At 39.1% G+C, this 16,948-nt stretch overlaps 1 protein-coding gene across 1 annotated transcript; it reads left to right on the forward strand.

Moving 5' to 3' along the window:
• Positions 1 to 16,001: 16,001 nt before the first annotated feature.
• On the forward strand, positions 16,002 to 16,593 carry LOC100434110 (oligosaccharyltransferase complex subunit OSTC-like). Its single transcript, XM_054554353.2, has one exon. It carries the CDS (start codon positions 16,011 to 16,013, stop codon positions 16,458 to 16,460), a length of 450 nt encoding a protein of 149 aa, XP_054410328.1. The 5' UTR covers positions 16,002 to 16,010; the 3' UTR covers positions 16,461 to 16,593.
• Positions 16,594 to 16,948: the final 355 nt, after the last annotated feature.

Consider the following 16,948-nt stretch of genomic DNA (forward strand, 5'->3'; position numbering starts at 1 on the left):
AGTGTTTCTCTGATGTAACTGTGTGGAACAAATTATTGCATATCATTTGGCTTCTTCTTGCTTAAGCCCCACATCGTATTCCCTCGTGAGCTAACCTATTGTCTGCCTCCAATGTACCTCCCCTCTGTTTACACTTAATTTTTCTTCCTCTACAGCTTCTATGTAAAAATAGCACCATCTTGTAAAATAGAATTACTTCCTGTCTAACTTATCTACACCGAGAGAGAGCTATAATTAAAAGTTTTCCAGAACTGGGCGCGGTGGCTCACACCCGTGATTCCAGCACTTTGGGAGGCCGAGGCGGGTGGATCACCTGAGGTCAGGAGTTCGAGACCAGCCTGACCAACATGGCAAAACCCCGTCTCTACCAAAAATATAAAAATTAGCCAGGCATAGTGGTAGGCACCTGTGGTCCCAACTACTCAGGAGGCTGAAGCAGGAGAATCGCTTGAACCCGAGAAGCGGAGGTTGCAGTGAGCCGAGATCGTGCCATTGCACTCCAGCCTGGGTGACAGAGCAAGACTCTGTCTCAAAAATAAAATAGAATAAATAAAATAAAGTTTTCCAGAGCATTTTTTTTTTTTTTGAGACGGAGTCTCGCTCTGTTACCCAGGCTGGAGTGCAGTGGCGCGATCTTGGCTCACTGCGGGGTTCACGCCATTCTCCTGCCTCAGCCTCCTGAGTAGCTGGGACTACAGGCACCTGCCACCAAGCCCGGCTAATTTTTTTATGTTTTTAGTAGAGATGGGGTTTCACCGTGTTAGCCAGGATGGTCTCAATCTCCTGACCTCGTGATCTGCCCGCCTCGGACTCCCAAAGTGCTGGGATTACAGGCGTGAGCCACCGTGCCAGGCCCCAGAACAATTTTTTAATGACTGCTTTACTTACTATCCAAAGCTAATGTTTAATCCTAGCATTGTAAGACTCTGCACACACCTAAGGTGTTTGGTTTCATCATACCTCTAGCTTCAAACTACCTATCATTGACATGTAATCTCTACTGATTTTATCCTTAACTTTGCAGTGGTCTGAAAAAGTAAGAGGAGACTTAAGACCTTGCTTATGTTGTTCTGTCCTCAAAGGTTCTTGAAAACTGACTTCACAAAGACACAGAAACTATAGCAAAGGGCATGCATACTAGTTTGAGAGTGTGTGAGCTATCAGAAGTGAGAAGAATGCTGTCACCACATGACAAATGTTCTTGCAGCAGCTGGGAAGGCATACATAGCTTCCAGTATGATACAGTATATTTTTGTCTGGAGTCACGTAGTCCCAGTCCCTGCCTTTAAATATCCAGGTTGCTCTTTGAAAGGACAGTCCAAATACCAGATCATTTAAGATTTCTAATTATTACATAAGCAATAGAGAATTACAAATCTGTTTCTTAAACTTTCCTATGTCAAGGTTGAGACCAGGAACAACATAATATGTTCCTCATTGATGGGATCTTATTTTGGCAGACTTACGCAGTCTTTATTTCATACAGTATGATGTGTCTATATTTAGCTAGTTGTTCCTTTCTGGGCCCTTGAAGTAACTTTTTTTGGCTTTGCTGCCCTTAAAGGAAAACGAGAGATCTATTAACATGAATGAGAACTGGCCACAAATGGGTTTTTAAAAAGCAATAGAATTCCTGAGATGAAGTTTAGGTTTTCTTCAATTGCCAAAATTAATGCAGTATTGTTGCTGACTCAGTGAAGAGGGTTAGCTCTCTACAAAATGATCAAATAGACAAATTTGTCTTCAGACCTCTAGGACTTCTCTATCCTGACCCCTTTACTTCCTTGGGTGGTGTCACCCTGATTCTCATATCCCCTACATGGTTGTATTTTTATTAAAATACTTTCCGAAATCTTCCATTACATTCATTCAGCAAGTATTTAACTTGCAACTATCAGGGACCAAGCGTCAGTAACAAAATAATAGATCTACCCTCATTGAGCTTTTACTCTACTGTCGGGAGATAGCAATAAATAGACAAATACATATATACATATTGATTATATCAGATGATAATACAGACCATGGAGAAAAATAAAAAGAGGAAGGGTGTGATGGTTAATACTGGGACCTTGTGATTGTGTAAGTTAATACTTAATAAACTCCTATATATATATCTCCTATTAGTATATATATATATCTCCTATTACTTCTGTCCCTCTAAGAGAGCCCTGACTAGTACAAAGGGTAATAGGGGGCTGGGCACGGTGGCTCATGCCTGTAATCCCGGCACTTTGGGAGGCCAAGTCGGATGGATCACCTGAGGTCAGGAGTTCGAGACCAGCCTGGCAAACATGGTGAAACCAGCCTTTACTAAAAATAAAAAAAATAAAAAAGATCCGGGTGTGGTGGTGCATGCCTGTAATGCCAGCTACTCGGGAGGCTGAGCCAGGAGAATGGCTTGAACCCAGGAGGTGGAGGTTGCAGTGAGCCAAGATTGTGCCACTGCACTCCAGCCTGGGCCACAGGGCAAGACTCTGTCTCAAAAAACAACAACAACAACAACAACAGCAACAAAAAAAGTAATAGGGAGTTCAAAGGGATGGTGTGTGTGATGTTGCAAGTGTAGTTAACCTCAAAGATAGCATTTGAGCAAAGACCTGAAGGAGGTGAGATAGGGAGCTATTTGTAGTAGGGTTTGAGGGAAGACTTTCAGGCCCAAGAATAGCAAGTGCAAAGGCCCTGAGGTGTGAGTGTGCCTTCTTTGTTGAGATGCAATAAGGAGTTCAACATAGATGGTGTGGCATGAACAAGGGAGTGGGTGGTAGGAGATGAGGCCAGAGTGCTGGAGGTCAGATGATATAGGGCCTTGGGGCTCACTGTAAAAAATTTTATTTTGATTCTGAGGGAGACGAGAAACCATTGGAAGGTTTTGAGCAGAATGACATGGTCTGAAACAGCTTAAGGTATGGTCTTTTCCAGGACTGCAAAGTTGTAGGGATAAAACAATGACTATATATATATTATTATGTGTAATATAATGGTAATAGAAACAGCCATCTTATATTGAACAATTAATATGTGCAAGCTCTGTGATAAACATTTTACAAGGAGATTCTGAAACATAATTTCAGGGATAGGAAGATACTTTTTGGTAGGGATGTCTTCCTCCTGAAATCACCTCACTTTCTCTCTTCCCCTTCCTACAGACAAGAGCAGCCATGCAGTGCCCTGAATTTTGCTGGTGATGTGGGAGTTAAGCTACTCTTTAGTGACAAGAGGTAAAATAAGAAAAAGTTTTAGAGTACATTGTTCCAGAAATATTATTCTTACTGTAAACTCATCATTAAAGAGGAAACCATCATTGCTAAACCACAATTTTAAAAAATGCTGACCAACTTTAGCACTTCATGTGCATTCAATGCTATGTGCATGAATTCCTTCTCCTGGATCTTAAGCTCCTTCTAGGATGAGGGCAATTTTTCCCTTTCTAAATTCTTTGCTGGAACCAAGATTTATATTGAGAGTCTGTGACACTGATGACTAATGCAAAGTCTGATATAACTTTGCTGTCAATTCAATCATGCTGGCTCTATGGCAGCATGCTGGAAAATTCCTGGGTCTGGGTTCTACTGGTCATTCTTTGAAATTCTCCGTCCTTTTTTTTTCTTTGCCATGCACTCAAGTAGACTCCGTAACCTGGGATATGCATAAGTGAATGACAGCACTGGGCACCATTTTTCTGTGTTGAAAGACCAGGGAGTGTTCTCTCTCCCTTGCAAAAATTCTCAGATATCTATGCTGGCAAAGAGTCGAACTCATGTTTATTATGTGCTTATCTATTTAATTCACTTGCAACAAATACCCATGAGACAGCACTCTAGGTCTGATAAAAAACAAGGGCTTAAAAAACTATCTTCCTGCCACCGTATGAATCCTTTGGAATATATTATTTCATTTAACTTTTACAATTGGAGTTAGGTATTGTTAGCCCCATTTTGCCCAAGGAAATTGAAGCTTAGAGAAGTAAAATTGTTTGATGAAGTTCCTACAACTAATGAAGTTAAGTGAAGTTAGGTGTAAGATTTCAAGTTTATCTGACATTAAAGCCCATGTTTTACCAGCACAAATGGTAATATTAGAAAAAAAAATAGATCACAGCAAGAATCACTAAGGAAAAAAAATAGAATACCAATATCAAGCATGCAGTCTATATATAGTTTCATTGTTCTGTGGAACATTAAACATAATTAAACCACTTAAATTGTGTATTACTATGGCAAGAGATCTCTTTGATCTTTTATTGAGGCAAAAATGTTGCCCAAACACAAGAAAGCTCCCTAAGGCAATACTGATTACTAGCAACCCTAAGAAATCAGCACTAGCTGGAATGTCTTGGGCATTTTTATTGTAGGATTAGTACGGAAGAGTGGGAGTTGAGCCTTAGCATGTCTTAATGTGGGTCTCAAGGGCAGGATGGAGGAGGGAGGTAAAGGGCAGGCACTTGGTATTGGGCAGGGGTCCAGATGCAAGATGAGAAGCAACAGCAGCTGAGGGCCCAGTAAGAAGACACATGTGCTTCTGAAACCTGTCCTTCCCCTTTAACCTTGACTTTCTTTTTCCACTTCCTTTTACATCCATCATCAACCTTCCCTCACTTTGTTTTCTGTCCCCTAAACTGAATAGGTAAGGCTTCCTAAACACCTCTGAGAAAAACATCACAAAGATATGAAACTTTAGTTCAAGGATGCCGCATTTGTTTTTTTCCAAAATGAAAAATTTGGGTTTTCTCCGTTTTTTTATGACAAGCAACACGGACAAGTACAGGAGAAGTTCAAGGGACATATATTCATACATGTACATAGAAAAAAAGGATATAAAATGGTATATATTAGGAGTTAGTGTTGTTGCTCGGATTTTTTTTGGAATGGAGTCTGGCTCTTGTTGCCCAGGCTGGAGTGCGATGGCACAATCTCAGCTCCCCACAACTTCTGCCTCCCAGATTCAGGTGACTCTCCTGCCTCAGCTTCCCGAATAGCTGGGATTACAGGCATGCGCCACCACGCCCGGCTAATTTTGTATTTTTGGTAGAGACAGGGTTTCTCCATGTTGGTCACACTGGACTTGAACTCCCGACCTCAGGTGGTCTCCCCGCCTCAGCCTCCCAAAATGCTGGGATTACAGGCGTAAGCCACTGCGCCCGGCCTATTTATAACATTCTTAAGTAAACAGATGTTGCGTTTTTAATAATTATGAAGGATTATTTTTAATTTTAAAATATGCATAAATGATTACTTACCAATATTTAAGGTGAAAAGCCGACAAATAAGTTGGAAAGGCTGTTAGGACAGATGCAGCACCAAGATATTATTACAGATGCTCAAAACAATAGGTGAATAGTTAAGGAAAATCTATAGAGGATCTGGCATGGAGGCTTCTGTAAACCCATCTTAGCTCTTTGGGAAAGTCTGTGCAGTGAACTTCATGGAGTGCTAAGGGAAGAGTAAGACATCCACTTAGCTTGACAGATCAACTTAATTAAACTCTGTGATGGATGGGCCAACAATAGTCAAAGATAGATCATATTAATATCCAAGTAAATTCCACAGAAAATGAATAAATGAACAGATGAAAGAAATTAGGTAAGAGAGTTAGTAAAACTGGCTCTCATCTGTTGTACATACAATGTGCTAGATGCTGTGCTAAACATTCCGTTACTGATCCTTAAATTGACTGCCAAGAAAGGTACCATTATCACCATCTGCATCCTTCTTTTACAGCTGAGGATTTCTTTCATTTCTTCATCTATTCATTTATTCCATAGAATTTTTATAGTCATCAAAAAGGTATGTTCATGAAAACTTTATAGGGAGAAAGTTTAAGTGAATAAGTCAGGATACAAAATTGTATTTATAGTAGAAATACAAGTAAGTTTTTTAAAAAAATAAAAATAATCTGAGCATTAAAAAATAACTGGAACGAGATCCACCAGGAGTTTAGCAGTGACTGTGATTGAGTGGTGGGACTGAGTAAACAGTTTTTCCAGTTTTTATCTTTCTGTATTCCTATGATTTTTAAAAGATTTGTGTTACCTTAGAAGTAAAATCAGACAGGGGGTGATGGCTCACGTCTGTAATCCCAGCACTTTGGGAGGCCAAGGCGGGTGGATCACCTGAGGTCAGGAGTTCGAGACCAGCCTAACCAACATGGTTAAACCCCGTCTTTACTAAAAATACAAAATTAGTTGGCTGAGTGTGGTGGCTCACATCTGTAATCCTAGCACTTTGGGAGGCCGAGGTGAGTGGATCACCTGAGGTCGGGAGTTCGAGACCAGCCTGATCAACATGGAGAAACCCCATCTCTACTAAAAATACAAAAGTAGCCAGGCATGGTGGCACATGCCTGTAATCCCAGCTACTCTGGAGGCTGAGGCAGGAGAATCGCTTAAACCCAGGAGGCGGAGGTTGCAGCGAGCCAAGATTGTGCCATTGCACTCCAGCTTGGGCAACAAGAGTGAAAACTCCATCTCAAGAAAAAAAAAGGCTGGGCGCGGTGGCTCACGCCTATAATCCCAGCACTTTGGGAGGCTGAGGCGGGCAGATCACGAGGTCAGGAGATCGAGACCATCGTGGCTAACACAGTGAAACCCCATCTCTAAAAAAAAAAAAATACAAAAATTAGCCTGGGTAACAGAGCAAGACTCCATCTCAAAAAAAGAAAAAAAAATTTAAATGACATGCTAAGAGAACCATATTGAGGGATAAAAATATCAGGTGCAAAACTGAATATAAAGTATGATTCCAATTATATTAAGTTACATATATCTTAGATAATACATAAATTATAAATCAAAAGAAATAATATGTTAAGAATTTCAAAGTGAAATGAATATATGTTAAAATTTCAAGATTTTGGCTGGGTGTGGTGGCTCATGTCTGTAGTCCCAGCAGACTAGGCTGAGCAGGCAGATGACCTGAGCCCAGGAGTTCGAGATCAGCCTGGCCAACATGGCGAAAATCCGTCTTTACAAAAAATACAAAAATTATCTGAGTGCACTGGTGCGCACCTGTAATCCCAGCTACTCAGGAGGCTGAGGTGGGGGGATCACCTGAGCCTGGGAGGTCAAGGCTGCGGTGAGCTGTGATGCTGCCACTGCATGCCAGCCTGGGTGACAGAGTGAGACCCTGTCAGAAAAATAAATAAATAAATAAATATTTCAAGATTGTAATACCTTGGTGGAGATTTTAATTTTTCTTTATATTTTATTTTTCTCTTAAAAATGTCTTCACTAAACTGAAAGGTTTCTCTGCTCTTATCATCCCAGCATGTACCACATTTACTGGCATTCTGCTAGCATGCAGAAATACTTGATAAATAAATATCTGAAAGGATAAATGAACATATGAACAGATGAAATAAGATAGTCATGTGCATTCAGACCACTTGGTTATCTTTTCCCCATGCCTCACATCCAATCCATTTTCAGATTTTGTCAGCCTTACCTTCATAAACAACACAAATCTGACCTCTCTCACCTTGAACACTGGTACCACTATAGTCTAAGCTACCATGCTTGCTCAACTGGACCATTGCAATGGCATCTTAACTGGCGCTGCTACTTCTATTCCTGATCCCTACAACCTGTTCTCAATAAAGTGGGCAGAGTATGACAGAACTTAGTCACTCCTCTCTTCTAAAACCCCCAGTGACTTTCAGTGTCAAGCAAAAGGAAGTCTAAAGTCCTTCTAGTGGACCATCAGGCCTGTATATCCACCCCCACCCCATATCCTCTGACCTCATCTTCTACTCGATCACAGCACTCCCACTACATTAGCTTTTTGTTCTTGCCTTAGGTTCTTTGCACCTGCTTGTCCTCTGCCTGGAATGCTCTTCCCCAAAATAACTGCAAGGCTTGCTCCATCACTTCATTTAGGTCCTGTGCAAATGTCAGCGTATCAGAAAGGACTTCTTAGATTCTCCTATTAAAAATAGCACCATTTCCCCCGTTCACTCCCCTGTTACTCTCAGTCCTCTTACTCTGCTTTGTTTTTCTTCATAGCCCTTATAACCACCTGATATGATGTATATTTATTTGTTTAACACCTATGTTCTCTCATACCCAATGGCCAGAATATAAGTTCTATTAAAACAAGGGCTTTTCCTATTTTTTTTTCTCTGCGACACATAAGGTTAATTCCTTATAAAAGTAATTTTTTGAAAACTAAGACACAGGCCAGGCGCGGTGGCTCACGCCTATAATCCCAGCGCTTTGGGAGGCCAAAGTGGGTGGATCACCTGAGGTTGGGAGTTCAAGACCAGCCTGACCAACATGGAGAAACCCCTTCTCTACTAAAAATACAAAATTAGCCAGGCATGGTGGCATGCACCTGTAATCCCAGCTACTCGGGAGGCTGAGGCAGGAGAAGTTCTTGAACCCAGGAGGCAGAGGTTGAGGTGAGCTGAGATCGAGCCATTGCACTTGAGCCTGGGCAACAAGAGTGAAACTCTGTCTCAAAAAAAAAGAAAAAGAAAAAAGAAAAGAAAAGAAAACTAGGACACAAATAATGTCAAAAGATTAATGATATGTTCTCCTCTCTAAATTATCTCAAAGATTGTAATAAGGACATCCTATCTTAATTTCCTTCTTAACCTCAACTTTGAAAGCTGAAAGGTTCCAAAATGTCCAATTGTTTTAAAATAATGTGTTAAGCCTAGCTGTACTATGAGAATTACCAGACATCTGGTATAGAAATTACCATAATGTACCTTGTATACTAAATTATGAATATGTTAATTGCATTATTAAAACATTTTAATATATGGTTAACATTAATTTATAATGCCAATATTTCAAGACAACCTGGTTCCAATTCTGCCGCTGACACTAGCAGGTTGACCTTGGGCAACTTGCTTAAACCAGCTCTGTCCCATAGAAGCATAATGTGAGACACATAAGTAATTTAAATTTTTCTTTTTTTTTTTTTGAGGTGGAGTTTTGCTCTTGTTGCTCAGGCTGGAGTGCAATGGCATGATCTCGGCTCACTGCAACCTCTGCCTCCTGGGTTCAATCAATTCTCCTGCTTCAGCCTCCCAAGTAGCTGGGATTACAGGCATGTGCCACCACGCCTGGCTAATTTTGTATTTTTAGTAGAGATGGGTTTTCACCATGTTGGTCAGGCTGGTCTCGAACTCCCAACCTCAGGTGATCCACCCACCTCGGCCTCCCAAAGTGCTGGGATTACGGGCATGAGCCACCACGCCTGGCCTAATTTAAAATTTTCTTTTCTTTTTTATTTGAGACAGAGTCTCGCTCTGTCGCCCAGGCTGGAGTGCAATGGCGCGATCTCGGCTCACTGCAAGCTCCGCCTCCAGGGTTCACACCATTCTCCTGCCTCAGCCTCCCGAGTAGCTGGGACTAAAGGTCCCTGCCACCACTCCTGGCTAATTTTTGTATTTTTAGTAGAGATGGTTAGCCAGGATGGTCTAGCCAGGATGGTCTCGATCTCCTGACCTTGTGATCCACCCGCCTCGGCCTCCCCAAATGCTGGGATTACAGGTGTGAGCCACTGCGCCTGGCTAATTTAAAATTTTCTAGTAACCAGATTAAAGAACATGAAAAGAAACAGGCGAAATTAATTTTAATAATGTATTTCACTTAAGCCAATATATCCAAAATATTCCAACATATAATTAATGTAAACCAATGTTAATGAGATAGTTTAAAGTCTTTGAAATCTAGTGTGTGCTTTACACTTAGATCACAATTCCGATAAGCCGCCTTTTTTTTTTTTTTTTTTTGAGACAGAGTCTTACTTCATCACCTGGGCTGGAGTGCAGTGGTACAATCTCAGTGGTAAGATCTCGGCTCACTGCAACCTCTGCCTCCTGGGTTCAAGTGATTCCTGTGCCTCAGCCTCCCGAGTAGCTGGGATTAGAGACACCTGCCACCATACCTGGCTAATTTTTGTGCTTTTAGTAGAGACGGGGTTTCACCATGTTGGCCAGGCTGGTCTTGAACTCCTGACCTCAAGTGATCCACCCACTTCAGCCTCCCAAAGTGCTGAGATTACAGGAGTGAGCCACCACGCCTGGCCCAGAAAAGCCACGTTTCAAGAGCTCAATTGTTACATGAGCTAATGGATATGACATTGGACAGCACAGACTCAAACTTCTGCCTCAGTTTCCTTATCTGTTAAGTATGTATAATAATAGTATCTGTCAGCTGGGTGCAGTGGTGCACACCTGTAGTCCCAACTACTGGGGAAGCTGAGGCAGGAGGATCGCTTCAACCCAGGGGTTCAAGGCTGCAGTGAGCTATGATCTATCTGTCACTGTACTCCAATCTGGATGACAAAGGGAGTCCTCATCTCTTAAAAAAATATATGTATATGTGTATATATGTAATAAATCAATTAATTAAGAAAATGCTATCTGTCTCATATGATTGAGTTTGTTAATGGATACAGCAAAGTGCTTACGACACACTCAGAATTTTAAAAGTAAAACGTTGTTGTCTGGGCATGGTGTCTCACGCTTGTAATCCCAGCACTTTGGGAGGCCAAGGTGGGTGGATCATCTGAGGTCAAGAGTTCGAGACCAGCCTGGCCAACATGGTGAAACCCCGTCTCTACTGAAAATGCAAAACATTATCCGCAGTGGCACATGCCTGTAACCCCAGCTACTCGGGAGGCTGAGGCAGGAGAATTGCTTGAACCCTTGAGGCAGAGGTTGGAGCGAGGTGACATTGCACAACTGCACTCCAGCCTGGGCGACAGAACGAGACTCCATCTCAAACAAATAAATAAAAATAAAAAAATAAAAAGCAAAACATTGTTAGTGGCTGGAGGAGCTCAGTGGTCAGAGGCTGGGAACCACCCCACATCATTTCCTTAGCTTGCTTCGCACAGGAAGATAACCCAAGACCCTCTGCAAGAGTGACCTGATGGTCTAGGGAAGAGTTTGTTGCCACTCAGAGTAGAGGAGATCTCATGACAGGAGGATGAGCAAAGCTGTAATCACAGGTGAGCCAAGATCACAGGGGCACCGATAGCATACAATTGAAAAAGATCACAAGATTTGCCCAGTAAAACATTAATGATTTTGTTGAGACGGTTAGTGTTATCTCTTTAATGACTGATACATAACCCTATCTTATTTTAGCTCATTTCTGCAATAGAAAGAGCCAAATAAGCAACTGCTCTTAAATTACTATCTTAATCTATTTGCAAACAATTCAGTAACAAAGTGTTTTTGGGCCGGGCGCAGTGGCTCACACCTGTAATCCCAGCACTTTGGGAGGCTGAGTCTGGTGGATCACGAGGTCAGGAGTTCGAGACCATCCTGGCTAATATGGTGAAACCCTGTCTCTACTAAAAATACAAAAATTAGCTGGGCATGGTGGTGTGCGCCTGTAATCCCAGCTACTCGGGAGGCTGATGCAGGAGAATCACTTGAACCCGGGAGGTGGAGGTTACAGTGAGCTGAGATTGCGCAACTGTACTCCAGCCTGGGCAACAGAGAGAGACTCCATCTCAAAAAAAAAAAGAAAGAAAAAAAAAGTGTTTCTATCTCCCTTTTTCAGGTTGGGGATTCTATAGAGGAAAATGAAGGGAAAATAGCTAAGTTACACAAAGATCACCCAAATGGACAGAACAAAATTTTGGACCTGGGTTCATCTGTTTCTCAAGCTCATGTTATTTTCATTTACTAAAAAGTGCCATAGATTGTGCCAGATATTTAAATCAAATAGAATTTAAAATGTGTCTTTTCACAATACCATATCTTATCACTATTTCCTATATACGTATATGTTCAAATACTAATTCCTCCTTTTGTGGATTTTATTTATTTATTGTTATTTTTGAGACAAGGTCTTGCTTTGTCACCCAGGCTTGAATGCACTGGTGTGATCATAGCTCACTGCAACCTGAAACTCCCCTGTTCAAGAGATCCTCCTGCTTTAGCCTCTGGAGTAGCTAGGACTACAGGCGTGCACCACCATGCCTGGCTAGTGTATTTTGTTTGTTTGTTTTTGTTTTTAATGTTTAGTAGAGATAACGTCTTGCTACATCGCCCAGGTTGGTCTTGAAATCATGGGTTCAAGCGATTCTCACACCTTGGTCTCCCAAAATGCTGGGATTACAGGCATGAGCCACTGTAAGGCCTAGCCTTTTGTGGACTCTAGTTTTTAAAATGGTACTACATTTTATATATTAATGCCACATTTGTCAAGAGCCCAAAGAATCAGGAAGTAAGGAGTATTCTGAGTAGGAAATATAGTTGTCATAAAGTTTGGTGCCCTAGATTCAAGACTATTCTCTTTTAAAAAAAATTGTTTTTTTCTTTAATCAACCCCCAAGTGTTTGGACAAGACCAATCTCTTAAGAATCTTCAGGGCCTCATTCTGAATCTATTGGTTTGCATTTTGCATGAAGTTACAGCAGTTCTCATGATGTGGCTTCCAACCTTGCAACAGATCAGAATGGTGTTAGAGGAAAATCAACCGCTTCAGGTGGCATATCAATGACAATTAAGCAACAAGTGATTTCCTGTCAGCACGGAAGGAAACAAAAATTTTAAAGGAAAACTCAAGCCCTCCAAAGAACATTAGTAACGTGTCATTTAGTAGGGCCAAATGATCCCGGTGTTTTTTAGAAGGCAGAGAGGTTCTAATACATCTTAGAAATATTCCCACATACGGTCGGGTGCGCCTGAAATCCCAGCACTTTGGGAGGCCAACGCGGGCGGATCACGAAGTCAGGAGTTTGAGAACAGCCTGGCCAACATGGTGAAAACCCGTCTCTACTAAAAATACAAAAAAGTAGCCAGGCATGGCGGCGAGTGCCTGTAATCCCAGCTACTCAGGAGGCTGAGGCAGGAGAATTCCTTGAACCCAGGAGGCAGAGATTGCAGTGAGCTGAGGTCCTGCTACTGCACTCCAGCCTGGCCTGCGTGGCAGAGTGAGACTCCATCTCAAAAAACAAACAAACAAATAAAAAATCATTGTGTGTAGGAACATTTCTTTCTTTCTTTTTTTTTTTTTTTGAGTCAGAGTTTCACACTGTCGCCCAGGCTGGAGTGCAATGGCATGATCTCGGCTCACTGCAACCTCTGCCTCCCGGGTTCAAGGAATTCTCCTGCCTCAGCCTCCCAAGTAGCTAGGATTATAGGCGCGCACCACCAGGTCTGGCTAATTTTTGTATTTGTAGTAAAGACGAGATTTTATCATGTTGGCTATGCTGGTCTCCAACTCCTGACTTCAGGAAATCTGCCTGCCTCGTCCTCCCAAAGTGCTGGGATTACAGGCAAGAGCCATCACACCCCGCCTACAATAATTAATATAAAAATATCTTGGGCCAGGTGCGGTGGCTCACGCCTGTAATCCCAGCACTTTGAGAGGCCGAGGCGGGTGGATCACCTGAGGTCAGGAGTTCAAGACCAGCCTGGCCAACATAGTGAAACCCTGTCTCTACTAAAAATACAAAAAAAAAAAATTAGCTGGGCATGGTGGTGGGTACCTGCAATCCCAGCTACTTGGGAGGCTAAGGCAGGAGAATTGCTTGAACCCGGGTGGCAGAGGTTGCAATGAGCTGAGATCGCACCATAGCTCTCCAGCCTGGACAATGCAGTGAGAATCTGTCTCAAAAATATATATATATATATAAAAATAATATAAAAATATATATATTTAAATATACAGTTATATATTTATATATCTATATATTTATATATATAGATATATGGTTATATATATTTATATCTATAAATATATGGTTATATATATTTATATCTATAAATATATGGTTATATATATTTATATCTATAAATATATGGTTATATATTTATATCTATAAATATATGGTTATATATATAAATATATGGTTATGTATATTTATATCTATGAATATATGGTTATGTATATTTATATCTATGAATATATGGTTATGTATATTTATATCTATGAATATATGGTTATGTATATTTATATCTATGAATATATGGTTATGTATATTTATATCTATGAATATATGGTTATGTATATTTATATCTATGAATATATGGTTATGTATATTTATATCTATGAATATATGGTTATGTATATTTATATCTATGAATATATGGTTATGTATATTTATATCTATGAATATATGGTTATGTATATTTATATCTATGAATATATGGTTATGTATATTTATATCTATGAATATATGGTTATGTATATTTATATCTATGAATATATGGTTATGTATATTTATATCTATGAATATATGGTTATGTATATTTATATCTATGAATATATGGTTATGTATATTTATATCTATGAATATATGGTTATGTATATTTATATCTATGCATATATGGTTATGTATATTTATATCTATGCATATATGGTTATGTATATTTATATCTATGCATATATGGTTATGTATATTTATATCTATGCATATATGGTTATGTATATTTATATCTATGCATATATGGTTATGTATATTTATATCTATGAATATATGGTTATGTATATTTATATCTATGAATATATGGTTATGTATATTTATATCTATGAATATATGGTTATGTATATTTATATCTATGAATATATGGTTATGTATATTTATATCTATGAATATATGGTTATGTATATTTATATCTATGAATATATGGTTATGTATATTTATATACATATAAATATATGGTTATGTATATTTAGATATAAATATATGATTATATATATTTATATATATATAAATATATGGTTATATATATAAATATATGGTTATATATATTTATATATATAAATATATGGTTATATATATAAATATATGGTTATATATATTTATATATATAAATATATGGTTATATATACATATAAATATATGGTTATATATATTTATATATAAAATATATGGTTATATATATTTATATATAAAATATATGGTTATATATATTTATATATAAAAATATATGGTTATATATATTTATATATATAAAATATATGGTTATATATATTTATATATATAAAATATATGGTTATATATATTTATATATATAAAATATATGGTTATATATATTTATATATATAAATATATGGTTATATATACTTATATATATAAAATATATGGTTATATATACTTATATATATAAAATATATGGTTATATATATTTATATATAAAAATATATGGTTATATATATTTATATATAAAAATATATGGTTATATATATTGATATATATATAAATATATACATATAGGAGCTTGTAAGGAACCCTGTTAGCTACCATCAAAAGTCTCCATGCATTCATCCATCTATCCATCCATCCATCCATCATCCATTCACCCATTCAATACTGTATCTAAATGGAATCTGTATCTAGGGAGCTTATGTTCAAGTAAGGGGGAGACACGTAAATCATCACAGTAGAGTGACAGTATAGTACAATGCCTGACACATAGTAGGTACTCAAAAGTATTTATTGAGTAAGTGAAAGAATGCATAACATAGGTAAAATAAGAGCATAAAAGAGAGAAATTTTTAACATGGCAAAACCCTGTATCTACCAAAAAATTTAAAAATTAGCTGGCCTGGTGAAATGCAACTATAGTTCCAGCTACTTGGGAAGCTGATGTGGGAGGATTTCTTTAGCCCAGGTGGTCTAGGCTGCAGTGAGCCGTTATCACATCACTGTGCCCTATCCTGGGTGACACAGCAAGACCTTGTCTTAAAAATAAACAAATAGTAGGCCGGGCGCGTTGGCTCATGCCTGTAATCCCAGCACTTTGGGAGGTCGAGGCAGGCGAATCACGAGGTCAGGAGATCGAGACCATCCTGGCTAGCACAGTGAAACCCCGTCTCTACTAAAAATACAAAAAATTAACCGGGCATGCTGGTGGGCGCCTGTAGTCCCAGCTGCTCGGGAGGCTGAGGCAGGAGAATGGCGTGAACCCAAGAGGCGGAGCTAGCAGTGAGCCCGGATCGTGCCACCGCACTCCATCCTGGGCGACTGAGTGAGACTCCGTCTCAAAAAATAAAAATAAAAATAAAATAAATAAATAAATAGCTTGCTGCCACCAACATGGAGACTTTGTACCGTGTCCCATTCTTAGTGCTTAAATGTCCCAACCTGAAGCTGAAGAAGCCGCCCTGGCTGCACATACCATCGGCCATGACTGTGTATGCTCTGGTGACGGTGTCTTACTTCCTCATCACTGGAGGAATAATTTATGATGTTATTGTTGAACCTCCAAGTGTTGGCTCTATGACTGATGAACATGGGTATCAGAGGCCAGTACCTTTCTTGGCCTACAGAGTAAATGGACAATATATTATGGAAAGACTTGCATCCAGCTTCCTGTTTACCATGGGAGGTTTAAGTTTCATAATCCTGGACCCATTGAATGCACCAAAGATCCCCAAACTCAATAGATTTCTTCTTCTATTCATTGGATTTGTCTGTGTCCTATTAAATTTTTTCATGGCTAGAGTATTCATGAGAATGAAACTGCCAGGCTATCTGATGGGTTAGAGTGCCTTTGAGAAGAAATCAGTGGATACTGGATTTGCTCCTGTCAATGAAGTTTTAAAGACTGTACCAATCCTCTAATACGACATGTGGAAAAGAATGAAGAGCAGCAGTAAAAGAAATATCCAGTGCAAAAAACAGGAAGCGTATTGAAGCTTGGACTAGAATTTCTTGGTATTAAAGAGACAATTTTATTACAGTATTCTTTTTTCCTGCTGTCCTATTGCTATACCAATTATGTTTAGTGGCATTTTCTTCTTAGTTTTTCATTTCTTACTCCATATATACAACTATAATATCAAATAATTATTTTTTACAACCCCCTTAACATTTTTTGGAGATGACATTTCTGATTTTCAGAAATTAACATAAAATTAAGAAGCAAGGTTCCGTAAGCTGAGAATTCTGGACAGCTTATCAGCTTTACCTATGGTGCTTTGCCTTTAACTAGAGTGTGTGATGGTAGATTATTTCAGATATGTACGTAAGAC

Source organism: Pongo abelii, chromosome 3, assembly GCF_028885655.2.
Source record: "Pongo abelii isolate AG06213 chromosome 3, NHGRI_mPonAbe1-v2.0_pri, whole genome shotgun sequence".
Lineage (NCBI taxonomy): Eukaryota > Metazoa > Chordata > Mammalia > Primates > Hominidae > Pongo > Pongo abelii.